This window comes from Anser brachyrhynchus (genome assembly GCF_964034855.1).
Source record: "Anser brachyrhynchus genome assembly, chromosome: 2".
Classification (NCBI taxonomy): Eukaryota; Metazoa; Chordata; class Aves; order Anseriformes; family Anatidae; genus Anser; species Anser brachyrhynchus.
This window is the reverse complement of record NC_137695.1, coordinates 546,780-574,682: the sequence shown is the minus strand read 5'-3', so window position 1 is coordinate 574,682 and position 27,903 is coordinate 546,780. Positions and strand designations below refer to the sequence as shown.

Genomic DNA, 27,903 nt, shown 5'->3' with positions numbered 1-27,903 from the left:
GCGCGGCTCGGGGAGCGTGCGGAGCGATCCCGGTCCGGGCCCCGGGGGCCGAGACCGGCGCGGGTGGAAGCGGGGGGGGCCGCGGGGCGGGGGGGGGCGGCACCGAGCGGGGACCGGACACCGCCCGGCGGGGGGCGGCGGGGGCTGCGCGGGGGGGGGCCCGGCGGGGGCGGAGCGGGCCCCGCAGCACCGCGCCCCCCCCCTCTCCCGGCGCCCCCCCCCCCCCCTCCCGCCCCGTCCCGCCCCGGGGCCGGCCGGGCGCGCGGTGACGCGGGGCGGGGGCGGGGCGTGACGCGGCCGGCGGCGGCGGGGAGCGGCGGGCGCGGAGCGCAGCGAGCGGCGGGGGCGGCCGAGCCGCAGCGCCGGCACCGCCCGCCCAGCGCGGCCATGCAGCGGCTCCCGGCGGCCCCGCGCCGCTGACCGCCGGCCCCCCCCCCGCCGCCGCCGCCGCCGCCATGAACTTCCAGGGCGGGCCCGGGCAGAGCCCGCAGCAGCAGAGCCTGGCGGCGCCGGGCGGGCCGGTGCCGGTGCCGGTGCCCGGCCCCTCGGGCCCGCAGCCCGGCGGGCCGCCGCCGCCGCAGTTCGGGCTGTCCAACTCGGCGGCGATCCGCGCGGAGATCGGGCGCTTCGAGTCGGTGCACCCCAACATCTACGCCATCTACGACCTCATCGAGCGCGTGGAGGACCTGGCGCTGCAGAGCCAGATCCGCGAGCACGTCATCTCCATCGAGGGTGAGCGGCGGCGCCGGGCCGAACCGGGCCGAACCGAACCGAACCGAGCCGCCCCGCGCCGCCCTTTGTCCCCGCCGCCCGCTGCACCTGCTCCCGGTGCCCGCCGGGGGCGGCGGCCTCGCCCGCTGCCCGCCCCCGTGCCGCTGGAGCCGTGCCCGCCGCCCGCCGGGCCGGGCCGGGCCGCCCCGGGGCCCCGCCGCAGCGGCAGCGGCAGCGGCAGCGGCGGCCGCCCCCGGCACTGCGGGCCCGCGGGGGCGGCGGAGCGGCGGGGCCGCGGCCTGCGGCGGAGGCGGTCGCGGGGCCTGCGGGGCGCGGAGGGGCCTCGGCGCCCGTCCCCGCCCCGGGGCCGCGGCCTCCGCCGGGGGGCGGCGGGGAGCGGGGCGGGGGCGGCCCCGGGGCCCAGCTCCGGGCGGGGGGGAGCCCCCGGCTGCCGGCATCGGGCGGCGATCGCGGCCGGCCGGGCCCGAGCCCGGGGCCGTTAAAAACGCAGGGAGCCGCGGGCCGGGCCCGGGGTCTGCGGCGGCGGGACCGAGGCGGGGCGGGGGGCGAGGGGACGGAGGGGAGCTCGCGGCCGCGTCCTGGGGGCCCGGGGCCGGCCGCAGGCTGGGGGTCGCGGCCCGACCTGAAGGGGCCCTGCGGTGACCCGAAACCTCCCGGCTCTGCAGCAGGGCTTCGCCCCGGGCAGAATCAGGGCAGCGCCGGTGCTGCGTGCGCCGCTGGGTCCCCGCGAGGAGCCGTGGCTGGTTTCCCAGCTGGCACCGCTGGCTCCCCGCTGCGCTTCTCCTTGTCTGCGCTCGGGCCCGCTGCCCACGGCCTACCCCGAAACGTGGCTGCGGGAGGCACGCGGGGACGGACGGTCCCGGAGAGCCGCGGCCCCCGGGGTCGGTCCGGGCAGGGAGCCGCCGCGGGGCCTGGGCCGCGCTCAGCCGGGCCGCCGCGTCCTGCGTCAGGCCTCGGGCGGCCGCTTCGGGAGGAAGAAAGGCGAGAGGGACTGCGGCAGAGGCCTGAAGGATCGAGCGGTCGGGGGAACGTAAATCTGAGAAATTGCCTCGTCTGTCTTGCGGTGCAAGAACAAAGGGCGTTCCACGAGATCGGAACGGAGGAAATGTAAAACCAATAAAAAGGAGGGGGCTTCTTCACTTCTGAGACTGCTCCGTGAGATTTCCTGCCACAGAAAGTCATTGAATTAATGGAATTCAATGAGATGAAGAGGGATGGGATTAGCTCCGGGGCCCAGGGGGAGGGTGCGGGGCTGCAGCCGCCCCCAGCTGGGGGGGCCGGGATGGCCCTGCCTGGGGGCCGTCGCCCCGGGGCCGTCGTGCCACCTTCCTGCTGCCTTCCTGCAGGCTCTCAGCCGCCGCCAACGCCTGTGGGTGCAGTGGCCGTGATTACGGTGCCTGATGCTGCTTGCGCTCACCATGCCATGGGACAGCACCGACCCACGCTAAAGGTGGCTGCGTGAAAACCGGCCGCTGCTCGGGCGTTGCGCAGAGGCCCCGGGGGCTCCTCGTGTCCCCCCGCCCGGCCTCTCTGTGCTGCAGCACCTCGCCGCTTCCCTCGCAGCTTTCTGTTCTTACCTGCTGCTGCCTACCTGAGCCGTGTCCTTCAGGATGTAAACAGTTGTAGGCTGGCGATGAGCACACTGCCGTTTAGGTGCGTCTCTAGGCAACTTCACTCATTTTGCATGCGTTCTGCTGCTGCTGGCAGGGAGGTGTGAAAACAGAATCCTTTCACGTGCAGCTGTGAAGGGCCGGTGCTTCCCGAGGCGGATGGTGGTGGGCTCGTTTAACCCCACAGCAAGGGGCAAGGGGCTGCAGGGGGGAGCCGGGCTTCTCCTGGCGCTGTGCCTGCCCCGCGCCCGGAACCACCCCTGCCTCCTGGTCCCCCCCGGCCCCATCGCTCCTTTCTTTCCAGCTTCTGTTTTGGCAGAGCAGGAATCCCGCAGGCCGTTTCCTTATCCGTGCTGCATCTGTGTTTTCCTGTTAGGCACCGGATTAAAGAGCGGTCCCGGTGAAAACACGCTGCGATTGGGCAGTTAAATGCGATACATTACTGAATGTGAGAGACCGAGGTGACGGTGGGGGTAATGAGGCACTGGAAGGGTTTTGCTACAGATAAGTTATCGTTTCTCGAAGCATCTTGGCAGCCTGGGACGAGATATCGTTCTAAACTGTGTGCTCTGGGCTTGACACAGACACGGCTGCAGGAGGGGTCTGTTTGTTTGTTTTTCTTGTTCAGATTCTGTGGTCATTGCTGCTGTTGTCCTTGTGCTATTTAAGTTGCAAGTGAAATCTGAAATCCGACTTCCCGTGTCGAGTGCTGGACGCAGCAAAGCTTGTCCGTATTCCCTTAACAGATCCTTTCCCGTAGGCAGTTCCTTCATTTTTAAAAATGAAAGGGACGTAGGCCAGTTCCCGCTCGGCAGCTGCGGCAGCGTGCCCGTGCGTTTCGCCCTGCGCTGCAGCCCGGCTGGCTGGGCAGGCGTCGGTGCAGCTTCTGCTCTTCCGAACAATGCCGGCTGGCAGGAGGGGGAAGCGCGTTAGCAGGAGATGTCGTGCACAACCACTGTGGCTTTGCGGCTCCTTCTGCAGGCAGCGCTGCCGAAGGGAGGTAACAGGAGCATGTCGGTAGGCGGCCGTGGAGCCGGGAGTGCCGGTAGCCCTGCTGGTCGGGGGGGAGCGAGGCTTTTCCCAGGGAGGAACGAGGGGAGGTTGGAGCTGGTGACAGTGGCGAAAATTGAGCGCGGGAGGAGCTGGTGGCTGCTTGCCGGTGCAGCGTCTCCTGGGACGAAAACTGAGATGTTGTTAAGACTGTCGCTGTGGGAGGAAGGGGGAATCGGGCTTTATTTTGGTCTCCTCTTCGTTGCTCGAGCTTCGGCGCAGAGGCTGCGGTGCGAGCGGAGGCTGGTGGGTGCGCGGGGCTGGGGAGCGCGGCGGGCTCTGACACGTTCCCAACGCCGGCTGAATCACAGGCGAGACCCGGCGGTGCTCGGTGCTTTCCAACCGCCAAGTTTGGACAGATTTTCAGGGGGCTAGCAAAAAGCATCTCCCTCCCTCATCCCAGGCTTCTTTGCCAAATTCTGGAGACTGCTGCAAGCTGTGGAGCTCTATAAAAGATTTCTGTGTATGCTTAAAGCAAAATGATGTGCAACGTTGGTAGGGAGGTTGGTACAACCCCTGCTTGCAGTCAATGTGACCTCTAGCTGTGCTGCTCTGAACAGAATACAGCCAGGCCTGTAGCGAGAGAGCTGGCAGCAGGAGGCAGAGGGGTCTGGCCGGGGCAGGACGGTGGGAGGAGGCGGCGAGGATCGGGGAGCAAGGAGGTCGGTGGTGGGGCGCCAGGAGGACGGCTGCGCAGCGGTGGTCGGCGTGCGTGAAGTTACGGCGCTGAGGAGGGAGGAGACAGGAGATAGAGGAGAAGTAGCTGAGGTGCTTGGAGAGAGCTTCTGTCAAACCGTGAGGACTTTTTTCCCAGCGTTAGCTTCCATGTGTATGTCTTCCAGCCCTCTGGAGGCTCAGCTCTTCAGGAAAAGCTTGGGGGAGGTTGTCAGCCGTGGTGAGAGGGTTGGGGGCCAGGAGGCGGGGGCAAGAAGCTCTCCGTCTCCAGCATCAATTGAGGGAATAATTTGGAAAGCTCTCTGCTACGTTTTCCTGCTGTTACCCCTCTGGAAGAGTTACACGATGAAAAAAGCCCTTGGGCTGGTAGCAGAGTGGCTGGGTTAGCTGTGCTCCGCGTTTGGCTTTGGCTGGGCAGAAGGCGCTTTTGGGGTTGGCCTTGCGCTGCTCCAGTTCCTGGCTGGTTCACCGCGCCGAAAGCCAGCACGGACTGCGGGGCGCTTCGTGCCGACCCCCTCGTACCCAGGGCTCAGCTTTTTCCCGGTCAGATAAACGTAGGGCACCTGGTTAAGGTGCGCCTTTGGGATAGGTTACAGCGTAAGGGCCTGTACCTGTAGGGTTTTTTCTGCTTTATTAGCCACCTTGCTGTGAATAATAAGCAGCTACTGTTCAATGGGCATCTCCGAGACCCTGGGTTTCTGTGTGTTTTTCTAAGAGGAAGTAGTCCTTTTGTACTATTTTTGTGTGTGTGTGTGTGCTGAAAGCCACTGGTACCAGCTGACGAAGACGCTTTCCTGTCCCTTTTTTCCTGATGAATTCAACTGTCTGAACTTTGTCGTTTTGGTCAGTCCTGCAGAAGTTTTACAGCGCTGTTCAGAATCCTTCTCCAACGTCTTTCGGAGCGGCTTCCTGATGCGCCGATGTGCAGCACGCAGGACGGAGGCGGGAGCTGCCTCGTGGAGCTGGCCGGAGCCCTGCCGGGCCATGCACCGGCGTGGCCGCGCGCCGCTGAATCAGCCTGGAGTAAATTACACCCCTGGGGAAGGAGAGCATTCTGCTGAGCCGGCTCTTTCCTGCCAATTCCATGACCTCTGCAGAATTGTCCTGTTTGTGTGTGCCTGTGAATTCCCAAAGTTTTGGAAACCACGAGGAATGGTGGCGGTGGAAGGACGGGGCTTGCTCAGGTCCTGCTGGGGCAGCGGGTGCAGGGCAGGAGCTGGGAGCTCAGAGCAGGTCCGAGTCCCAGCAGACCGGGCCAGGGCTCTTCGGCCACCCTGGCCTTGTGCTCTGGGGGGCATTTGGAGCAGAGGTAGCCGAAGGAATGCAAGGAGGAGAGACCGGGCAACCGCTGCGATGGCACGTCGTGTTGGGTGCTTGGCCGGCGCGTGTGGGAGCTTCAGAGGGACCGCACGCAGCGCGCGCCCTCGCCCAGCAGAGCTGGTGGTGGCCTGGCCCCGGAGCCGGGGGCAGGAGAGCCCTGGGAGCTGGGGAGGGCACGGGGCACGGCTCTGGCACGCGTGGGCAGAGGCGCCCGCCCGCTGAGTGGGGCTTCGTGCCCTGGCCACAGCCATCCGCGAGGGCGCCTGGCAGGTGCTGTGCGCGGATGGGCAGTGCGACGGCTCCGAAACAGGGACGGGCGGGAGAGGCGGGAGAACAGAAGAACTTGCCTGATGCTGAGGGAGAGGAGGGAGCAGCAGCAGGACGGGCGGGTGGTCTCAGTAGCTGAAGTCTGAGCAGGATGGAGTTGCAGATGTCACAGGGAAGGAAGAGAAGGTCTCTGGTGCCGAGGGGCCGGGAGCTCTGGTGCTGTGGCTGGATGAAATGATGCGGATGTGGAGGTGTGCCGCAGGCAAAGAGCCAGGTTTGGATGTGGGAGCATCAGAGCAGACCTCTGTGGCTGCAGTTTCACAATTCCTTCAATCCAACAGCGTGTGGCGGTTGCTGTAAGGGGCGATGTGGCTCCTCTTACCCGGCCTCGCCTCCCTTCCTTCTGCTGGCACTCGCGTCCACGCTGCGGGGTCAGGGAGCTGCCCTGCTGGAAACCACGCTCTCGTTTTGCTTTGGCTGGGTCAGGTTTCCGTTCCTCCTGGGCTCACGGTGTGCCTGCGGGAGCACCGGCGTGGGCACGGATGAGGAGGTGGCAAAGCGTAGTCGGGGCTGGGTAGGAAAGCAAAATGGACCTGACTTTGCTGAGTTGTGCTGATTTTTGAGCTGGTGAGAGACAGGCGGCTTGCAGCGAAGGTCTGTTGATGAAATGTACTGATCGTGACGGCAGCACAAATCAAATACGCAGTGAAGAGCGTAAGAACCAGTGCCTGCCTGCAGGAGGCTTTGTCTTCGTGTTTTGACAGACCTCACCGGGTCTTCCTGAGCTAGGTAGGGTTTCTGTGCGGTTCTTAGTCCTGGAAGGGTCCCTCTTCCCCTGGCTCATTCAGCTGTCCTTGAACCAATATAAACTCAGCTCTCCTTTCTGCCAGCAAGGGCCGTCTCCATTTGGTTACACCCAGTATTTTCCCTGTTCAGAGGCGGTTCTGCACCCCAGCCGGGGCTGCTCTCGGGGTGCGATGGCTGTGCCGGTCCCATCCCAAGAGCTGCCTTCGTGTCTGTGCCTGAGCAGGGCTCATTTTCTGTCCGTGATTGCTGCTTCTGCGTTTCTCCTGTGCTCGGCTGGGGCGGCCGGGCTCTGCCTGGTGAGGCCCCAGCAGCAGAAATTCAGGTGGGGTTGGCTCTCGCAGAGTGGCTGCGAGCAGCCGCCTCGCAGCCCTTCCCAGGAGGGTGATGGGGCTCCCGGCAGCGCTTGGCCGGAGACCTGCGAGCCTTGGGCAGAGCCAGGGCTCTCAGCGCCTCTGGGGTGAGGAGTGGAGGCGTTGGTGAGCCCCAGCTGCTGGCAGCACCGCCGGCCTCTCTGGGCAGCCAAACCAGATTGCCGTGGTGCCTAACGGGGACTGATCTGCCTAACCGTGGTTAGCGGTGGGCGAAGGAGGCTGTGGGCAGCGGCCATGAGTTCCAAAGGAAGAAGCGTTCCCCTGAAAGGCCGACACGAGCCCAGCTACTGGAAATGGAGGGGTGCAGGAGCTGCACTAGCAGCTTGCCCACGGATGGAGCTTTTAGCCTTGGCTAGCACCATCATGCTTCCTGTCGCACCCCTTGCTGGGAAGAATTCCTTTTCCTTTTCACGATCCCACCCTCCTACTTGGCATCCGATTTTTTTTTAAATCAACCTCCAGGACTTTGTGGGTCAGAGCCTCCCATGTAGCAGCTGCGTGGAGGGGACAAACCACACCTGTCTTACTTCTGCCCACAGTGCCCTGCAAGAAAATGGAAAGTGTCTTTTTCCTTCCTTCTTCTCTTCATCCTCTTGCGATGCTCTGGGTGTTCGCGAGCAGCCTGGGGGTGTGTATCCAGGTGGATTTCTGAGTGTGGTGGAGGAGCACTCAGCAAGGAGCCTTCCAAGGCGGGAAGGCCAATAAATCACCAGAATTTTAACCTGCTTTCCTGCTAGGAGGAGGTTGGTATGATTAAGCCCGGTTCTGTGTCTGTTTGCTCCTCCTGCCCCAGTGCCTTTCAGACCCGTTGTCCAGTTCCGACCAAAGCTGACCCTGCTGTTTCCAGGCTCCTACCAACAGGCAGACCCCAGGACAGAGCAGGGCGAGCAGCTGATGCCGCACGGAGGGAAGGGCCGTGGCATCACGCAGGCTGAACGCGGGACGCGTTAGTCCCGGAGCTCACCAGATTGCCCGCAGAATGAAAACCTGATGTTTCCAGAAGCCGAGGCTTTGGTTTCCTGCTCACCACAGCAGGCTCCCGTTCTGCTGTGTGACGCTGGGAGGTGGGAGGTGGGCGGCGGGGGCTGCCTGGCTCCCCGTGTTGGACACCCCAGGCAGGGTGTGACGGGCGGGCCAGGAAGGAGAAGAGAATGGGGGTCCGGGGGGGCCTCGCCGGGACGCTCACCCCCATCCTTGGAGGCGTGCTGCCGTGGGGCTGCATCGCAGCGCCGCAGCCTCTGGCGGGCGTGAGCCGCTCTGGAAGCTCTTGCCCGAGGCTCCGTGTGATACCTCGCTCTTCCCGTGTCATCTGCGTGGTGATGAAATCCGCTCGGTCGGCAGGAGCACCGCGGCTCCGTTGCTCGCTAGCTGCATGCAGGCTGCTGTGTCCAGAGCCCTGGCCTAACGCCGGTGCTGTGGCCCTGGAGGGCTGGGAGCCGCCGGCTGGAGGTGTTTCAGCCGGTGTCTCGCCCTGCCGCGGAGGGCACAGGCTGTCAGCTCCTGAAACGTGAGCCCTGCAGCGTGGTTACTGCTTGCCTGCAGCCTGCTGCGGTTTTGCAGACCACTCGGACAGTTAGCCCAGCGGTGCCTCCTGTCCCTAATTAAGGGGTTTTTAACTGCTCAGATGAGCCTCTAGCGCGTGCTTGCCTCTTCCTCGGCCCCCAGGTGCTGCTGGCCGGTTGCGGTGCTGCCCTGGCACGGCGGCGTGCTGCGGGGCTGGGGGCACCGTGCCACTTCTGTTTGGCAGCGATCAGGTGGGATTCTGCTGCTTTTGCTGCTTCGTTTTCCCCCGTTACAATCACACCTTGGAGCCTAATCTGAACGGGTTCCTCCTGCGGTAGATGCAGTGAAGACGCAGAACAAAGAGAGCCCTGCGCGGAGCTCCGGAGGTTTCAGAGGTGGGAGACGGGCGCCGCTGAGCGAGGGGGGCCTGCGGACAGCGGGACGGCTGCGGGCCGCGGCGCGGCGGGGCTGGACGAGGCGGGTGGCTAAGCTGGGCTGGTTTTGATGATTCTGGAGGGTACGGAGGCACAGGAGAGCTTTAAGGAGCAATTTGAAAGAGGATAATAAAGCAGATTTCAGCTTGTTTACAGAGAGCTCTTTTCAAACATGAAGTACAAACGGGAGGAAATAGGGAGGTGTTTGCCTGAAGTTTAGCAGCCGGGAAATGGAGATTGCTGGCCTGGTCTGGGGGGAGCGGAGGCAGCTCTGCAGCAGCGAAGGAAGGAGCTGCAGCGTGCGAGTAGCTGGGGAGTGAAGGCGAGCAGCTCGCGTCTGATGCGACAGAAGAGGAGGGCCCGGAGGAGGGGTTCGGAGCGAGGCTCGGCCTGCTGGCGAGAGGGGTGAGGAGAGCTCAGCAGCAGCTTGCGACTGAGCGCGGCTGAGCGACAAATCTGTTATGAACAGTTCTGGGGGGACGGGTGCCATTGGAGTTGGTGCAGCATGGAAGCCTGGTGTCTTTGGCTGCAAGGCCAGGTCGCAGGGGCTGCGTCTCGAGCCTGCGTAGCCCAGAAGGGTTTTAGGGACAAGGACACGGGAGAGCAGGAGCTGGGTCCACGGCCTCTGCTCCCCATCACAGTGTCTGAGTTGTGCCCTTCCCTGGCAGGCAGGGTTGGGGCGATGCCCACGCTCATCGAGCCCGAGGGCTTGGGGGAAGAGGGAGCAAAGCTGGGGTTCGTTAGGGCTCTCTTTAATCGTGTTGAACTTCACCTTGGGGGTGCACTCTTGAAATGCTGGAGGGGGGAATAAGCTGAGGCTTCATTTTGGACAGGAGATGGTCCAGGAATAGAAAGGCAGAACTATGAATCATCGACACAGAGCTGAGAGATACTAAATGAGCACACAAAGCTGCCCAGAAGTGCAGAGGGAGAAAGGAAGGTGCTAAGGGCAGATCTGTGCGAGGCACCGGAGGAACAGCAAAACTGAGGGTGAGGACCATGTTCTGAGGCTGTTAAGAAGCAGCAGAGAGCTCGCAGCAGCACCAAGAGCGTGAAGGTTGTGGACCGGAGAGGACACGACGCCGAGGCCGGCTGTGCTCCAGGTGGGGCCGGCAGGGTCCGGAGGAGCCCGGCGCCTGCCCGCGGGTGGGGAGCGGCCTCCTTTGGTCACGGGGAAGGTACGTGAGGTTTGTCTAACTGGCCTTGAAAAGGTAGTCAGTGGCAGTGTACCTAAAGCCTTCCCTGGGAATCTCTCCCAGTGTTTGTCGGTTTCCGTAGCACGTTCGAAGTGAACCTTTTCCGTTTGCCGAGCACAAGAGGAGCAGGCCGTCCCCGTCCTCTTTGCAGCAGCATCTTCTGTACCTGAAAACCGCAGCGGAGCCTTCTTCTCTGGGCTCGATAACTTCGGGACCTCGCGCGTGGCCGTTCCTGGTCCCCTGTTCGTCTCCGTGCCCCCCGGGCTCTCCCCGCAGGACCCCGTCCCCTCGGGGGCGCCCGGGGCTGGAGGCAGCGCTGGGACAGCGCGAGGCAGGGCGCCCGGCGGCTGCCCTCAGGGACACGTGCGGCTGGCTGTGCTGGCTCCTGCTGAGCTGTGACCAAGTGTGGCCCCAGATCCCTTTCGGAAGGCTGCTGCCGGCAGCTCCCTCCTGTTCTTGGTCAATCCTGCGTAAGTGTAGGCCCTTGCAAGCATCCCTTTGGGGTTTAATCCTATTTAGACAATTTCTCCAATTTGACAAAGCCAGTTAGGATTCCAGTCCTTGCAGTCCCTCTTAGTTTCATGTCACCTGCAATTTTAATAGGCATGCTTTCTTCGTGATCCTGTTTGTTAATAAGAGCATTGAAAAGAGCTGAGCTTAGGAGAAACCTCGCCAGTGCAGGTTGATGCTCGTTTCAATTTGTATGGTTATCCCTGATAAATATTCTCAGTGTGGTTATCTAATCAGTATTGTTCTCAGCCTATAATAGGTTTATCCTTCCTTAAATTAATTTTGAAAGTACCGTGTGAAACAGTCAGAAACATCACAATGTACGGTACCGAACATCTGCTTCTCTGCTGTGCTGGGGGTCTGCTACCCTGCTGCAGAAGGAACTGACGCTGGGTAGACACAATTTGTTCCTGATAAATCCACGTGCACTATTGCTTGCCTTGTCTTCTAGGGACTTACAGATTGTTATTTTTTATTTTTTTGTGAGATCTTGGCTTCTCGATTTGCTCATTTTTATAGGCGGGCACTGCTACTTAGCGTTTTCAGCGTAGCTGCTTTCCCATTAGCTTTGAGCTCTCAGCTTGAGCAGATCTGAGGTTGCTTCAGACAATTAAGCGTGTCAGGGTCAAGTTAATCAAAATCTGACATTGCTTTTTTTTTTTTTTTTTTTTTGAAAGCTTAGTCATTACTTTGGCTGCTCGTTGCTGGACACTGCTTTGCTGTTTATAGTGAAGATTCACACGAAGAGGCATAAAACGCTCTGTTCTCAGTGCCAGTGACATCTCTGTTGTTTTTTCTGTCTACCAAGAAGCCAGTCAATCTTTTTCACACTTCTACGGTTTTTTAGTAACGTACCTAAGAATTGAACCTTGTCTTTCCTGTTTGTTTCTGGTTGTCTCTTTGCATAGCTATTTTGAGTTCAGTCCGTGGTGCTGATGCCACTCTTTTCTGCTTTATCCTTATTAATCTGACCTAATTTCCACTTTCCCCATGCACGCTTCCCTGTGTCTGAGACCAATAAGGAGCTCGTGTGAGCTAGCCAAATTGGTCTCTTACCACACTTACATTCCTTTGCACTGGGATGATTTCTGTTTGTTCCATTAGCGTCATTGCTTTGAGGACCTGCCAGCTTTCTGTAATCTTTTTTTTTTTTTCCTTGAAGATTTGCTTCCATCAGGATCTTGCCTGTGGAGTTCAGTAACATCTGCGTCGGTGGAGTCCAGTTTGTTTGCTGTCCTCGCTCCAGCACGCCATAAGAACTTGCTGGGCAGTTTTTTCAGTCTTTTTTCTGCGCCGCCTCCTCCTGACAGGTCTCTTTGGAGGATTTGGTGAAGGATGTTTCGGTAGCCTGCAAGACGTGGAAATGAAGTCTAGGGTAAAATTAGAGCACAAAAATGGCACGTGGCCCGGCGCACACCAGAAACGGGTGTGGAAGAACTTGTCCAACCCCCTTCTGCTCAGTAGTCCTTGCTTCGAGGTGGGCTCTTGGGGAGAGGGTTGTGCAGAGCGGCGTGGCGGCGGGACGGTGGGCGAGCGGGATTGAAGGGCACGAGGAAGTCGTGGTTGTGAGAGGCTGGGGGGGAGGCCGAAGAGTGTTTTTCTTGTGAGGAGAAGATACCTAAAAGTGGAGCTCAGTCAGGGGTTTGTTTGTTTGTTTTTTAAACACAGAGTTTGAGACTGGTGTGTCTGTCCTGTGGAAATTACTGTGCAGTGAGAACTAGGAGCGTTTGCGCTGTTCCCCTGCTGCTTAGCTGCAGTGGTTTGGGTGAAGCGTTCCCCAGGCACGCACGCAGCTTGGCCTCAGAAACACGTAGAGGTGGAGAACCACAGAGCCTCTGGTGCTGGGAGCGACCTTGGGAGGTCTCTGGTGCAACATCTGAGCAAAGCTGGGTCAGCGTTGCCGTCGGAGCAGCCTGATGAGAGCTTTGTCCAGTTGGTCTTGAAAAACCTCCAAGTAGTTCCGCATCCTGGCGCTGCAACGCCACCCAATCCACTGTGTCCGTGGGCTGGTTGTTCCAGCTGTTAGTTCCCCTAGCATTAGTTAGCTAGCATTTAATTTCTGATTTGCCTTTGTCTGGTTTAAAGTTCCATTTACTATTTCTTTCTTTAGGTGGGACTAAGTAAAACTTTGTTACCTGAAAATACTTCCCTGAAAAGTTTACTTTTACATCGTAATCAATTCTCTCTGTGTTCTTTTTGGGAAGTTGATCACATAATGCTCTTTAAATGTCTCTTGGTGAGTTCATTTATTGTGGCCTTTGGATAATTTTTATGGCTTTTCCCTTACCCAGTGTCCTTGAAGTACAAAAATGAGACTGTAGGCAATACACAGTTATTTGACTCAACTGCGGTTACACTTACTGTAAATCCAGGTCTTTTCTCTGTTGGCTGTCCTATCCGAGGATCCTTCAGCTCTTTAGCTTTAGCGCTGCGTTGAGGACTAATGGTGAGCTGCTCATCTGCTCTGGCCTTTGAACCTCTCCTCGGATTTAAGCAGCCCTCCCAGAGGGACGGGATGGCTGGTTCTCCCTGGTCACAACACCTTGCGCTGGCTGTACAGAGAGGTGCTTTAGCTGAGTGGGCTCTGCTTGCAGAGCAACTCGGGTCACTCACCCACATCCCAGTCCTCCGCATTTACGGTTCTCTGAGTTACAGCATCCACCAGGTGTTTTTCAGCCATGGTCTTACTTGCAGTTACTGCATCGCAGAGGGAAAGGCTTGAGTAGTATTGGGTCTGGTTTCAGTTCGTTCCCAGTATCAGAGACGTGTTGCTGCAACTCCCTCAAAGCCGAGCTATCCCCAGGCTGCCCGTGGCTGCATCTGGAGGACGTTGCAGGAGGGAAATTGCCTGCAGCACGTCTCTGGCAGGTGCTGCGCCCACAGCGGTGAGGTTTTGTTTTCCAATACCTTGTCTCTACGGTCCAAAGCTGTGGCGTGGGGCTCTTGTTCCTTGTCACGCTGTCTGCTCTTGCTGCGAAGGGTTTGACTGCATCCTTCCGATGATCCTTCAGGCGGCTGAGGGCAGCTGTTAGGTCGGCCCTTTGCTGGGCTGCGGGAGCCCCTCTCCTCGCTGGCCTTGTGGAACCGCTGGTGGCCATCCGTGGGACCCTCGCCAGTATTTCGGCATCCCCCTTGCACTGGGGAGTCCCACGCTGGTGCAGCCTCACTGGTGTTGAGTGGAGAGGTGTTACGCTCCCCCTGCCCAGCGGCCGTGCCCCCAACGCGGCCTCGGGCGCAGCCTGCCTGTTAGCAGCGCGTGCTGCTCGCGTTCGGCCGTCCCGGCCCCCTGAGGGAGGAGGCTCGCGGCCGGCGGCTTCCCGGCCCGCGCGGGGGTCGCTCTGCCCCAAACGCGGACCCGGGAGCGCCTCCGCGTTGAGCTCGATCAGGTTCGGCGTTGCCAGGCCCGGCGTTGCTCCAGGTGCTGGCGTTAGAGCCCCCTGCACCCTCCGGCGTGAGCGCGGCCCGCAGGTCTGGGGGGCTCCCTGTCAGCGCGCGGGTGGCCGGTGGAGGTGTGGGAGGGTGCCCGCCCGGTACTGAGCGCGGGCTGGGTGCTGAGCGCCGAGCGCTCCCCGCAGCTGGCTGTCCCGCCCGCGGCTCCTCAGCGCAGCCCCTGCACGAGGCGGTCGTGCTGACCGTGGGTGGTTCGCCTCTGGCAAACCCCCGCGGGCTGCTCCCGACTTCCCGGTTGGTCCCTGTGTCCTTGGGGGTGGCTTCCGAGAGGATGCGCTCCGGTGTCCCCGCGGGGACCCCTGACGCAGGCTGTCCTGACGCTTCCTCCCTTTGCCAGCTCGTGCACCCTGGAGATGGCCATGGCGTTGGTTTTTCCCAGTTGTCTGGAGCTTCCCCCGGTCGCTGGGGTTCCTCCAGAGCCCCCTGAGATATCCCCTTACCTGTTAGCGGGAAGGCTCTGGATGGGCGCGTTCTGGGCTTGGTCAGTTAGCCAGTTCTTGCTGCGTTTAACATGAATGACGTTGAGTGTTGATGTATAACAGGAATGTCGTATGGCTGTAAGTCACGCCTTCCTGACAATTTAGACAGAGTTGCCTTATCAGCTACATTCAACACCTTTGAGAATGAAATCATATCTGTAACCTGAATTTTTGTTTAAAAGTGTCAGTTCCGTGTAATCCTCCCCCTTGCTTTATAGGAGGTCGATTTCAAGCCAAATAGCGTATAGTTACTTGGGGAAGTCTGGGCGTTCTTTTCTGTATACTAAGGTAACTTCATTCTGTTTCAGCCAGTCCTGAATATCTTCAGTATTTCCAAATTTATTAAAATTTATTTTATATATTTCCAAATTCATTACATTTTCCAAATTTATTAAAAATCAGCACGAGCAGGAAAGAGTTATCTTCTGTGAACTCTCTCTTCTAAAACCATTACAAGTTGTTCACGTCTTTTAAAGTTCTGTTGTTTAAACGTTGTTCTTTATATATATGTGTGTGTATATTTTGCTAATGGCTTTGAACTTTTGCATTTGTCTTTGTATGTTATGAATATGTCATTCTGCTTTTTAATGGTACCAGTGCAAGTACTTGCGGACCAGATCTGCTCTCTGGTATCTGCTGCAGTTATTTTTTGCTGTATCCGTCCTGTAGGATCTGCGCAGTGGTACTATAGCTTGCAAAGCTGCTTCCTGTTGTACTTAGCATTGTCAAAGACTTTTTTTCACCAAAGTTTTCAGCTTCCTATACCAATTTTTATACTTCCTGTACTCAAGATCATATTGACATCTGTTTCCTCCTCTTTTCTCCTTTCTTACCTTTTTTTTTTGTATTTGTGTGTTGCTAGCCTCTAAGCTAGGTTAGGTCTTCAGCCAAATTGTTTTCTTTATTTTTTTCTGTAGACTACTGGTCTTTACCATGATTCATTATCAAGACAATTAAAAACAAGCAAACAAACAAGCACACCACCCCCAAACCCAGAACGAAAAACCCTATTTTCTTCATGTAAGTTGTTTTTTTTTTCCCCTCACACAAGCATTTTCATTTTCCAGCGATGAACAGGGAGGCATGTGAGCTTGCATGCTGCAGTAGGTGCACACGTCGCTGCTGAGCTGTTATTGATTGAGGCCCCAGCAGCGTGAGCACGGATCTGTAAGCACCCACTGATTTTCAGTCCAGTGGCCTTTTCGTCTTCACCCATCAGAGTGCCCTCCACACGGGTGTTGCCGTACCTCAGGCTAGCAGGCAGAGTCGGTTGATGTTTGTTCTGTGTCCGGTCAAGTGTGTTCCCCAGGGCAGGGAGCCTGCGGAGCCGTGCAGCAGCTCCTGCTCCTCCTGTTTGGCCGCATGCTTTGAAGGGAGCCCAGCTGGGTTTGCTGGGACTTGGCAGCGCAGGCAAAGATCCACGTGGGTTCGGAGTTTGCTGCTGTGAATTACCATTCGAGCTGCAGAATCCCAGCCTGGTTGGGGCTGGAGGCCCCCCCCGGTCCCTCTGGTCCCAGGCGTGCTCCAGCAGCCCCCGGAGCCGGCGCCCAGCCCCACGGGCAGGCGCTGCTGGAGCTGTGCAGGGAGCAGCCCCCAGCCCCTCTCGGGGCAGCCTGGGCCAGGGCTCCGGCACCCGCCCGGCACGGACGTGCTGCTGGGGGGCAGGGGGAGCCTCCTTCCTGCCAGCTGGAACTCCTGCTTGGGGGCTGGTTTTGGTGTCTGTGTCCGTTCTGAGTTACAACCTGAGAACTGGGAAGCGCCTACCAGGCGTTAGGCAGCTGTCACGCAAGTTGCCTTCTTCTGGTCTCTTGGTGCTGGGTTAAATGGGAGCGGACCCGCTGTGCTGTCCGCAGCCGTGTTGAGGTGCAGGAACGGGCTGTGAGCACCCTGCTTTCTCCTTTGTGTTTTGGTGGAGACTGCAGTAACGGGCCGCGTCAATGGCTGAAGTCCTTCCCACCGCTGCCATCTCTTCCCTTACAAAACCACGGGCCCGTTTCGCTCCTCTCCCAGTTGTCCCGGGTGCCCTGTGCCCGGCGCGTCCCAGGAGCCCGGCTGGAGCACCGGCCCCGCAGTGCTCGCCGCAGCCCCATGTCCCCCTCTTCTCCTTGAGCTCATTCTGCCAGTCCCAAACCCCAGTGGAGGGTGCCAGATTTAGGCGGCACACTAAAATAAACGTGTGGTTAATGAGATTTCGGTTTATTTTAATTCTTAGGTAGGAGGCGCCTGGCGCGGAGGCCGGCCTGGCGCCTGCCGTTGGCCGTCCCCAAAGCGCCGCCGGCGGCGTGGGGACCTCCTGCCGCGTCCCCGCTGGGTCAGCTCGGCTGCCCGGGTCCCCGGGGAGCCGCCAGCAGCGGGGCTGCTCTGGCAGCACCGTCCATCCCCGGGGGCTCCGTTGCCTGCTGTGACTCACCGCCGGGCTCGGTGACTCAGCCCGCAGCCTCCCACAGCCTCGCGGCCTGAGCCTGACTCACGGCTGCCGGGAGGAACCACGGCAGCTCCCGCTGCCGGCCCTGCGAGCGGGGCAGCCCCGGCCGGGCTGCGCGACAGCCCCGTGGCGCCGGGAGGGCGTGAGGAGTCCGTGGGGTGTGGGAGGCAGCGTGGGCATGGAGGGAACCCGTGGGGTGGGTCTGGTCCAGGTGAGTGCCCCGGTGGCGTGTCTGCCCCGCATCGGTGTCACAGCTCCGCGAAGCAGGGCTGGCCTCCTGCACAGCACGAGGAGCGCGCCCGGCCGCAGCGTTCGGGGTGCTCGAGGCGCGGCGTGCGGAGCAGCAGGCACAGGCCTGGCGTCTGAAGGGCTCTCCCCTGCCCGTACCCGTCTCCGCGGGTAGCCTCGCGCCGAAGGCGTGCGTGGCTGTGCCCTGGGGAGGTGCCTGCAGAATGCTGAAGGAGGGTCTGGCCGCAGGCACGCCCGGCTTTTGGGGCAGATCAGCTGTAAATGCTGTTTTTTAGCCACGGCGCTTTCTCAGCACGAGGGCAGAGGTGGCTCCACGCGGGCTCTCGCCGGCTGCGCGGCGTCCCACAGGCGCTGCTGTAGAAAACGCCTTCTGTGTTCTCCGGTTCCGTACTCTGTCGCACGGCAGGGTGAGAAGCCGCTCTGCTCGAGGTCGGGGTGTTGCAGTCCTGGCCCAGCAGGAAGGGCTTAAGGAATGTGGTTATAACGGCAGGAGTCTGGCTCCTAGCCAGATTCCCTGTGCCTTCCAGGCATGGGCAGGGCAGCCGATAGCATGCTAAATTTAGTCGTAGTGGCAAATGGTGCTCACCATTAGCATTTGTTACCCACTGTCTGCCTGCTCTTTGTGGTGACATGTAATCAGAGCTCGGCTGACTGCAATTTCGGCCCTGGGGCTAGGGCGTAGCGGCCGAGGGGAGGGAAGGTGCCGCAGTGCAAGCCTTCTGCCACCTCCCTGCGCCTGCGAGCATGTCCCCGTGCTGGCCAGCGCAGTGCCAAGGCATCGGAGCACCAAGGGGGGCTTTCTGTGCAGTGACCCCTCCGTGGGCCCCTGGCTGGGCAGGAGGCAGAGGCACAGCTCTTCTGCTCTGTCGTGGGAGATGCCTGAGCCAAGCGCTGTGTTATGAGTGCTTCCAGGGGACAGGCAGCTCTTCTGAGAGCGCCCTAGTCCAGCGCAGCAGCCTCTGCGATGCTGCCAGCCCCACAGCTTACGTTGCAGGTGTTTTGCAAACCCAAGGTATTTGCCTTAGAAGGCTTGTGTTACTGCCTGGGTGGTTCTCAGCTTTGTTTTCAAGAAGGACATGCGGCTGCAAGATGGAGTGACGACAATAGGGTTGGACAGGGTAACCCCCTGGTAGCGATAGTAATTAGTGCCTTGGCTCCAAACCACTCGTTGTTCTTTCTGTTGACCATAACAATCGCAGCGCTTTGCTGTGTCAGGTGAAAGACATTAGCCTCTTGTGCCGGCTGATATTTATATTAGCGCCTGAAGCCATCCGGTAACTCGCTGAGTGACTCACAAGTACAGGAGGCCTTTTCCTACAGCCGAAGCGGCAGCGAAGCCTTGCTCAGCACAATTTCTATAAATCATCCAAGGTTGGCTACTGGTTTACAAGCAAACACCGGATTCAGCCACCGTCAGTCAGGAACTTCCATCTTCGCGTACGAAGGAGCAGGGTCAGCTCCTGGCGGGCGGACTGGCGTGGCTGAGCGCGGGCTGTCCGCGCCGTCCAGGCCTGCGGCACCGCGGCGCTGCTGCCCTCCGGCCCCGCGCTGCGGGCGGGAGCGCTGTCAGGTTTAGCAGTTACGCGCCCGACGTCGGTAATTGTCATTAAACCGAAGTCTCTAATTCTGCCGTTTCCATGGAAATGGAACGATCTCGTGATTAAGATGTGAGCCTGGGGATGGGAGCGCTTCATTCAGTCCTCTGGAACCGCAGGCCCCCGCCTGCACCTCGTTTCCGCGACTGCTCCTCTGGGGTGCAGCGCGTCCTGCTTGCTTGGGCCGCGAGGGGAGGCACAGGCCGGCCCTTAGGCCGCAGGACGGGTGCCTCGGGTGGGAAGGGCGGTCGGGGAGCCCCGCCGCGGCCAGAAGGAGTCCGCCAGGCACCCGGAGCGGTGCGGAGCTCGCGCCCCGTGGGCAGAGCGGGGTCGGGGCGGCGCTGGGGGAGGCACTGCCAAGCTGCTTCCCCAGGCTGCGTCCCCAGGCTGCCTCCGCACTCAGCCTCGGCCTGAAGTAGGAGGGCAGAGTAGGCTGGATGTGTGCTAAAAGCGCTTACTCGTCCCCATCGGCTGCAGCAGAGCAGAGGGTGACTAGATCAGCCGTAGATACCTAAACACAGATGGCTTTGAGTTCAGCTGGAGAGGAGGAGGAGGAGAGGTGTGGTGGGACCCGCTTGGCGCACGACCGCCCGCGAGCAGGACGCTGCTGCGGGCTGGTGGCTCTGAGCAGCGCCGCTCCCCGCGAGGCTGCCCCCCGAGGCTGGCAGCCCCAGGGCGATGCGCTCTCGGGGGGCTCGCGGGGCTGGCACCTTCGGCCTCGGGCCTCGACGCTTCTCCTCCGGTGTCTTGGGTAATGCCTTGGGCTGGCGTGGAGGAGATCTCGCAGCCGGTTTGCTCTCCCAAAGGTGAAGTTGGATTCGGCCCCGTGAAACGCGGGTCGCAGGGAGGCTGCTGGGCCCTTGGCTCTCTGGAGAGAGCTCCGCTGCCGGGGCTGCAGCCGAAGCCAGAGCGCCCTGCTGACGTTGGAAAACCACGACATGGTGGGAGGTCAGGGCGAGGGGTCCCTTCCCGGGGCTTGCTCCTTTCGGGCACCGAGACATCACGCAGGGATGTAAGAAGTGCAGCTTCTGTGTAAACTCTGTGCCCTAAGTAGTTTGTGCATATTTGTACCTTTACTGGCTTTCTTGTGGGCCGCAGCATTTTTAAAGCTGCACAATGTTATATGCATCACGCGATGTAAGAAAGCTGCTAAAGGAATACTTCTAGCTTCCAGCTCATCCTAGGCATTGCATAAAATGGTAGATCGCTTATAGTCAAACGGCAGCTGCATTTGAGTTTGGCCGTGCGTGGATTGTGCAAGATCCCAGTCGTTGGTCTGGGAGAAACCCTGTGGGACCCTGCTAAACAGGCTTTTAAATGAGCTGGAGCTTATCGCACAAGCGGGGAAGGGAGAGTAAACTGCTTTTATGGGTTTGACAAGACCATCACCAGGTACTCTGTGTAGTTTTAATGTCTGTAATTATTTTGACGTTATTTAAAAATGTGAACAGTTGCAAAAAGAACCACAGAAAAATTTAAAGCCTGGGGAAACCAGTAGTAATACAGCACGAATCTTATCTAAACAAATCCGTTGAATTTAGAAGCTGAAGGCAGAGTGTGACCTTGTGGGCAGAGCTCATAGCTACATGGATTCCGCTTTAAAATTGTATTTTTCTCAGGGAGAGTATCTAACCATTGGAGCAACTTTGCTAGAGAGGTAGCAAATACTTGCAGGGCCTCAAACCAAAGCCTGGTGTTTCTTTGCAGAAAAAAATACCTGCTCTAGCACTGTTACAAGAGATAATTTTGATACTGAATTTATCGACTGGGTTTTTCTAACCTGTGCTGTGCAGGAAGTGCAATTAAATGGCAGAGAGATGATTTCTGCTGTCTTTGTAATCTGTTGTCAGTGACAATGCACAGCGTTCAATAGAAGTCCTCGATTTCAGCTGAAAAGCTTTACTGCGTACGTGGCAACTGATTGCGTTAAAATAAACTTAGGCAGCAGCGATAAAATTATAAATCGGGCACTCAAAAATCGAGAAGTGCTAAGATCAGAAGTGCCTTTGTATTTCTGTTTAATTATTTTTTTAAAGCTGTCAGCGAGGCAGCCATTCGGCAGATGGAGATTGAAGCTGCTCCGTAGCCTGTGTCTCGGCGCCCCCAGCCCGAGGCTGGGCCGGCCGTGCTGCTCCGGCCGGAGCTGTGAGCGCGGGAGGGCTGAGCGCTGCCTCGCCTCCGCAGTGTGACGGGGGAGCAGGGGGCTTCTCTGCATGCCGGCAGCGGGACCGAGAAGTGTGAGCAGCACCCCGCAGAGGGGCCGGGTCCCCTCCAGCTCTGGGTGCGCACGCGGACAGCGGTCGTCGTCCCTGAACCGGGGATGACCCCGCGCCAACCGCTGGGTTCCAGCTCTACGCTGCAGAGGTCGATTTGCTCGTCAAATTACTGAGTAAAAGATGGAAAAATGTACAGCTTTGGCAAAGCTACCTGATTCTTTCCTAACCTCATTTTTGGAAACGTCTGAACTGCTTTTGCTGAAACTTCTAAAAATACCGGCCTAGTGCAGAGAGCAAGCATGGAAAAATTCAGCTTGAATAGTGAGTTTGGCGAAGGTCTGAGGCCCTGCTGGTCGGCGGCTGCGAGGAGGCTGACAGCCCAACACGCGGGTCCTGCCAGCGGCTCCGTGCAGGGCGAGGCGCGCCGCGTCCCGCTGCCGCCGCTCTCCGCCGGGCGCTCCAAGAGGCGGGCGTGAAGCCCCGGGGCTGTGGGCACCCGGGGGGAGCCGTCGGCTAGGCTCGGCCCTCCTGGCCCGAAGCAGCTCCTCAGGATTTCGGAGGCATTGAACCGGGCTCCCTGCCTTGTATCGGCCTCCTCGGCTTTGAACGCGTCTCGGCTGCGTGTCGGCTCGTCCCTCGCCAAGCCGTTTCGCAGTTCAGCGATGCCTTATGCAAAGAGATCCCGTTCTGTTTGGAAGCTGCCTCCTGATGGATTTGATGTCCCCTAGATTGTGTTTGGAAGAAACAGTGAACAAATTGTTCCCTTTTGGCCTTCTGCTTTCTTCTCCCGGCATCATAGACTTCGTTCGCCCCCCCCGTCATCTTCTTGTTCAGGCTCCTTGCACAGAAGCTGTGCCATCCTTTTGATCATCTCCTGCCCTTCTCGGTACCTTTTCTAGTTCTCTCATATCTTTTTTTGAGATCTGGGTCAAAACAGACAGGGAAGGTGAGGGCTGACACGAGGCTGGTACACAGTACTCAAGCTACAGGCACGCCCTGGATCTGTATGAGAGCTTCACGATGTTCCCTGTTTTGTTCTCCATTCTTTTCTTAGTAATTGCTAATACTCTGTTTGCTTTTTGATCGCTGCTGAACAGCAAACTGAGGCTTTCATAGTTATTTAGGATAACCTCAAGATTTCATTCCTAAGTGCTAACAAGAGGTTGGAGCTTGTTCTTGTGTATATGAAGTGAGAATTATTTTTCTCCAGGTACGCCACTTTACACTGATCTTTGCCGGATTTCTCCTACTGTTCTGTCACCTGGCTGCTCAGCGTTTTAAGGTCCTTTCACAATGCTCTGTCTTTGTTTTCCCTATCCTGACTAATGCTTTGGAGCCGCTCTGATTTTTTATTTTTTTTTCCTTCTTTTAGTGCTCGCCTGCCTGCCCGGTGCTTGTTCTAGTGCTTTCCTCTCCCCGAGCTGCGGGTAGCGTGCTCTGGTGCTGCCGCAGAGCCAGGGTGTGCTGCTCTGCCCCCCCAGCCGGGCAGCGGCTGCTCTGTGCGCCGCCGTCCTTTATCTGAGCCCGATTTAATGCACTCTGCATCCGAAGCTTTCAGCCAGCTGGTTGTTCCCTGCGGCTCCGGGGCCGGTGTTTCCTGTTTGCTGCTCTTCGCTGCGCTGCGGCGTGCCGCGGGACGTGCGGCCGCTCCTGCTGTGGGCCGGGGCACAGCCGGGGAGGTGCTGCCGTGGCTCCTTTCCGAGGGCTGGGATTTTCCCCTTGTGAAGAGCTGCGCGGCTGCCTCCTTTTCCCCAGGAGGGCAGCCGGGCCCCATACAGCTGCCCGAGCTGCCCCGCTGTGCCCCGCTGTGCCCCGCTGTGCCCCGCTGTGCCCCGCTGTGCCCCGCTGTGCCCGCTGTGCCCCGCTGTGCCCCGCTGTGCCCGCTGTGCCCCGCTGTGCCCCGCTGTGCCCCGCTGTGCCCCGCTGTGCCTGCTGTGCCCCGCTGTGCCCCGCTGTGCCCCGCTGTGCCCCGCTGTGCCCGCTGTGCCCCGCTGTGCCCCGCTGTGCCCCGCTGTGCCCCGCTGTGCCTGCTGTGCCCCGCTGTGCCCCGCTGTGCCCCGCTGTGCCCGCTGTGCCCCGCTGTGCCCGCTGTGCCCCGCTGTGCCCGCTGTGCCCCGCTGTGCCCCGCTGTGCCCCGCTGTGCCCTGCTGTGCCCGCTGCGCAGCCGCTGCCCGGCGCCTGGCGGCACGAAGCGCACGGGGGCTGAGCGGGGCTGGCACGCGGCGCCTGCACAAACCGCTCCCTGCTGTAGGCGTTGCCCTGCCGGCACCAGGGCCCGCAGTGCAGCTCGCTGGCTCAGCGAGGATTTGTGGTTTGGCCGGGGAGATCTTGGACGTAAAAGACATTTAAAGATGGAGCAAATGCTGTAATTGCGCGTGCTTGCTCTGACTACTTCGGTACAGGGGAAGGGAGGTTACGAGCCTGAGCATCCAGTCTTACCTTTCCTGAGTGCTTCAGCACCAGTTTAGGTAGCTCCTGAGTTCTGTAGGAAGCTTTCCAGGCAGCACAGGGCCAGTGTGCACGCTTGCGTTGTGTGTAGTGCTGGGAAGCTGCGGGGTGGCCACGGGCAGATGCAGGGAGTGGAGGGGATGCAGCCCTCGAAGCACTGCTCGCTCTGGCCGTCGGGCAGCCCCCTGTGGTTTGGTGTGGTGCCCGTTCAGCTGCCTGCTCAGAGCAGGGCTGGTTGTGAGGCCAGACGTGGTTGCTCGGGGCTCCATCCACCCTGATGACCCACGGCGGGTGCTGGGGGCTGCGTTCAGCTCCCCAGAGCCCAGCTCTCGTGTGGGCTGAGCCCTGTTCCCTCAGCCTCTCCTCCAGGGCGAGCGCCCCTGCCCTGAGCATCCTTGTGCCCTCCGAGACCTGCCCCGTGCCGGTGGAGGTGTTTTGCTCGTGGGGCTGTGGTTGCGCTCGCTCCCCGGTATCTCCATCCTCAGTGACTCCGTGCTGCTCGTTCCCACCTCGTCCCCAGCACAGAAAGGAAACAAGCTGCACCAGAAGACATACGAAGAGATCGGGTGGAAGCGTGAACCATCACTGTATCTGCCCGGTGCTCATGAGAGATGGCATCCTGATGCTCTGACCATACTGTGACGTATCCTTGAGCAATGTCAGGCAGCGAACGCCCAAGTTAGGATATCCTCAAAATTGGAGAGACCTGTATTTGATGGATGGGGCACTCGGTGGGTAAGGAATTGGCTGGGTTGTCACACTCAAAGAGTTGTGGTCAGTGCCTCAACGTCCAGGTGGAGATCAGTGACCAGTGGTGTTCCTCGGGGGTTGGTACTGGGACTGGGACTATTTAACATCTCTGTTGGTGACACGGACAGTGAAACTGAGGCACCCTCAGCAAGTTTGCCGACGACACCGACTGGGTGGTGCAGCTGACACCCCGGAGGGACGGGATGCCACCCAGAGGGACCCGGGCAGGCTGAGAGGTGGGCCTGTGCCAGCCTCGTGGGGCTCAGCAAGGCCAAGGGCAAGGTCCTGCAGCTGGGCTGGGGCAATCCCAAGGCCAGATCCCGGCTGGGTGGGGAACGGATGGAGAGCAGCTCTGAGGAGAAGGACCTGGGGTGCTGGTGGACGAGAAGCTGGACACGAGGCAGCGCTGGGTGCTTGCAGCCCAGAAACCAGCCGTGCCCTGGGCTGCACCAAAAAGCAGCACGGCCAGCAGGGCGAGGGAGGGGATCGTCCCCCTGTGCTCCGCTCTCGTGAGACCCCACCTGGGCACCGCCTTCGTGGTGGGGCCCCCGGCACCGGGACGCGGAGCAGCTGGAGCGAGCCCAGGGGAGGCCACGAGGATGCTCGGAGGCTGGAGCAGCTCTGCCGTGAGGAGAGGCCGAGGGAGTTGGGGTTGTTCAGCCCGGAGAAGAGAAGGCTGTGGGGAGACCTCACAGCGGCCGTCAGTGCCTGCAGGGGCTGCAGGAGGGCTGGGGAGGGACTCTCGGGCAGGGGGTGATGGTTTTAAGGTAAATGAGGGCGGGTTTGGCTTAGATACGAGGAAGAAATTCTTTACTATGAGGGCGGTGAGGCCTGGCGCAGGCTGCCCCCAGGAGCTGTGGGTGCCCCATCCCTGGCAGTGCCCAAGGCCAGGCTGGATGGGGCTGGGGGCAGCCTGGGCTGGGGGCAGGGGGCCCTGGGCACGGCAGGGGGGTTGGAACCAGCTGGGCTTTGAGGTCCCTTCCAACCCAAAGCATTTTGTGGTTCTATGAGGGCTGGCACCGTGGTGTTGCCGGTGGCACTGGTCCAGCACCCAGCTGTGTGATTGCTGCTCCGGGGGACCCTGGGGGCTCCCAGCAGTGCTTCTTGCACCAGAGCGTTCCCTCGGGACCCGTCGCAGCCCCTGCCTCAGTACCAGATTGCCCGAGGGTCGGAGAGGGGCAGGACGCTCCCGTGCCCTGGCAGCCCCCCACAGCCCCCAGCCTTGTTCTCCCAGAGAGGCTGAGCGACGACGTGCTGCTTTTTCTGGTGACAGTATTTGTGTGATGCTCAGCCCTCGCTGTTTGTTTTAGTGGGGTTGTTGTCACAAAGTTGAATGGGCCAAAGTATTTAGGAGAAAAAATATAAATAGAAAATGGAAGCGATAATTACACGTTTCTAAAGAAAGTCTTGTTTGTGCCCAAGACTCCCAAACCCCACGATTAATGAAGAAGGATGCACTGTTTCAAAATTCAGCCTGGCATACAAAAGAGGGGGCACAACAGAACAAGAAGATTTGTTATATATAATTAATCACTAATGGAGAAAAAGCTGATATTACTGAATGTAAGCCAAGACTAAAAATGAGCTAGCTGAAGGAGGAAGGTACAGAAGTAGCAGTCTGCGTCCAGCTTGGTTAATGGCAACAAGGAATTATTGGCTCTATTGGGAGCACGGACGTGTTTCAGCTACGGGGCCGCTCCACGGCTGGATAGCAGTGAAAGGGCCGTCAGCAGCGCTGCGGCAGAAGCATTTCCGCACTGTGCCTGGGGAGACGCAATACTGTCCCTCAAATGGGCGGTCAGGGTCACGCAGCAGCTGCCAAAATCGGGTACCTTAAAATTGCCAGCTTCAGATAACTTGCACCCGCGAGTCTTGGCAGAGTTTCTGGGGAGCAGCGCGACCGCTCGCCTTCTGGTGGCCCCCGAGCGAGAGCTGAGGCTGGGGCAGGCCAGCGCTGTGCCGGCCCCCGAAGGGATACACGGGCTGACCCAGGCGTCGGTAACACAGTTAGCCTGGTATCGATCCCTGGGAGCGGCGGAGGGGCTGACGTGGATCGGAATTAATGAGGAATTAAAGGAGGGAAATGAGTGCCAAGTAACGTGCTTTGATGGGATCTGTTTTCCATAACGCTGATAACAACTCTCGAGCAGAGTGATTAGGTACAGGTGCTAATGTTTAAATAACATGTTTATACTTCTTTACGATGTTTGAGTTAGGACGGAGTGGCCTTCTGATAAAGAGATTAGAACGAGTTAAGGTCAATATGAAATGCGTAAGATGGAGTAAGAATTAGGACCTCAATATATAGTTGTAAATAAAAATTAGAAATACAAAGCAGCTACGTTTCCACTGGATTTTGCAGGGATCTGTTGTTCACCCTGAGCATCGGTGTCAATTGCTGGGCGAAAAAAAAAAAAAGAAGAATCGCGATGGAATTAATAAAGAGTACGTAAAGTGCCAAGGACTGGGGGAACCTGAGCAGCGAGGCAGGCGGGTCGCTGCTGGTGGAGCTCGCGCAGTAGGGCGCTTTGTCCCGAGTGCCAGGCACCGAGAAGACTGGAGGAATTGCGCTTTTTGTCAGAGGAAAATGAATTTCCAGTGCAATGCCGAGGACAGAAGGGCAGCGCGGGCTCTGTGTGATTTATACAGGGGCCGTGGAGGAGAGAAAAGAGGTTTGGCACCCGGATGATCGCTGCTGGGTACCGTGCCTGGTTCTGGTGTCTGTACCGAAAGGAAACCGGAGGGGCTTCAGAAAGGCTTGTCAGAGAGTCACCAGAGAGCAGAACGCACCCGCAGGGCGGGCCTTGCGTACCCCTGCCTCCCGGGTTACCAGCGAGAGCGTTAAGGGGCTGCTTGGTCGGGCTCACTGACTGCTGTCACGGAGCAGAATTTAGTTCGAGGTCCTTCCTTGTGCAGACCGAGGGGTGGATCTGAGGCTGAAGCTGAGAAGCGGCGTCTGTACGTGCAGCCCGGGCCGTGAAAGGTGTTCGGGAGCCGGGGGGACGCGCGGGGACGCTGGAGCAGGGCAGCGGGAGGAGGACGTGGCTCTGGACATGGCTCTGGCCCCTCACGGAACGGGTGCTGGGGGCCCGCGGGGGTCTGGCTGTGCACCGGCAGCTCCCAGTGCGCGAGGGGGGTCCCAGAGGGGGCTTTCTGTACGAGCCAGCAGGATTGGGCTGGGGGCCCCTGGTCTCAGGGCTGGCACCTGTCCGGGGGAGCGGGCTCGGCACCAAGGTGCCTCAGGAGGCGTGGGTATCGCTGGGAGCCTGAGAGCCTGCGGCTGGGGAAGGCGTAGCTGAGCGCTCCGAGCGTGGTGCGCGGGATGGCAGCCCGTGACTCAGCCGCCTCTGTCACTCCTCCGCTGCGACGTCGCGCGGCTCCGCGCTGTGCTCGGCCCGGCCGAAGGAGAGGGAGCTGCTGGCGGCGGGGAGCGGAGGAGCGGGGAGCGTCTGGCGCAGCCGGGACTGCTCGTGGGGGCCCAGCGCTCCCCGGGCAGCTCAGCGCCGCGCTGCGGGGGGGAAGCGGCCGCCTGCTGCCTGCTCCCCGCTCCGGGTGCCTGGGGTGCCAGGGGGCTGGCCGTGCCATCCCTGTCCCCGTCCCCCAGCTGCGCTGCAGGCAGGGCCTTCGCCGTGCCCGGGTGCCAGGTTTGCACCAGGCGTTTCTGCGAGCTCTCTCAACTGGAGGCTGGGCGAGGAGGAGGGGAGAAGCCCTCTTCTTGCCCCCCTGCCTGTCCCGACCCCGTTCTGGGCCCGCAGGAAGCAGGCCCTGGACTGTGCATGCAGGAGGGGCGGGCGTCCCTCTGTCCCTCTGTCCTGA

At 59.8% G+C, this 27,903-nt stretch overlaps 1 protein-coding gene across 2 annotated transcripts in view; it reads left to right on the top strand.

The window, feature by feature from the left end:
- Positions 1 to 350: 350 nt before the first annotated feature.
- The window catches only part of AGAP3 (ArfGAP with GTPase domain, ankyrin repeat and PH domain 3), a 139,761-nt gene continuing 112,208 nt past the window's right edge, over positions 351 to 27,903 (top strand). The window contains exon 1 of one of the 2 annotated variants that reach the window (XM_080581340.1): positions 351 to 732. In XM_080581340.1, the coding sequence (XP_080437466.1) occupies positions 456 to 732 (277 nt within the window). In that variant the 5' untranslated portion in view covers positions 351 to 455. The remainder of the gene's footprint in view (positions 733 to 27,903) is intronic. The other variant, XM_080581339.1, reaches the window with a different exon arrangement.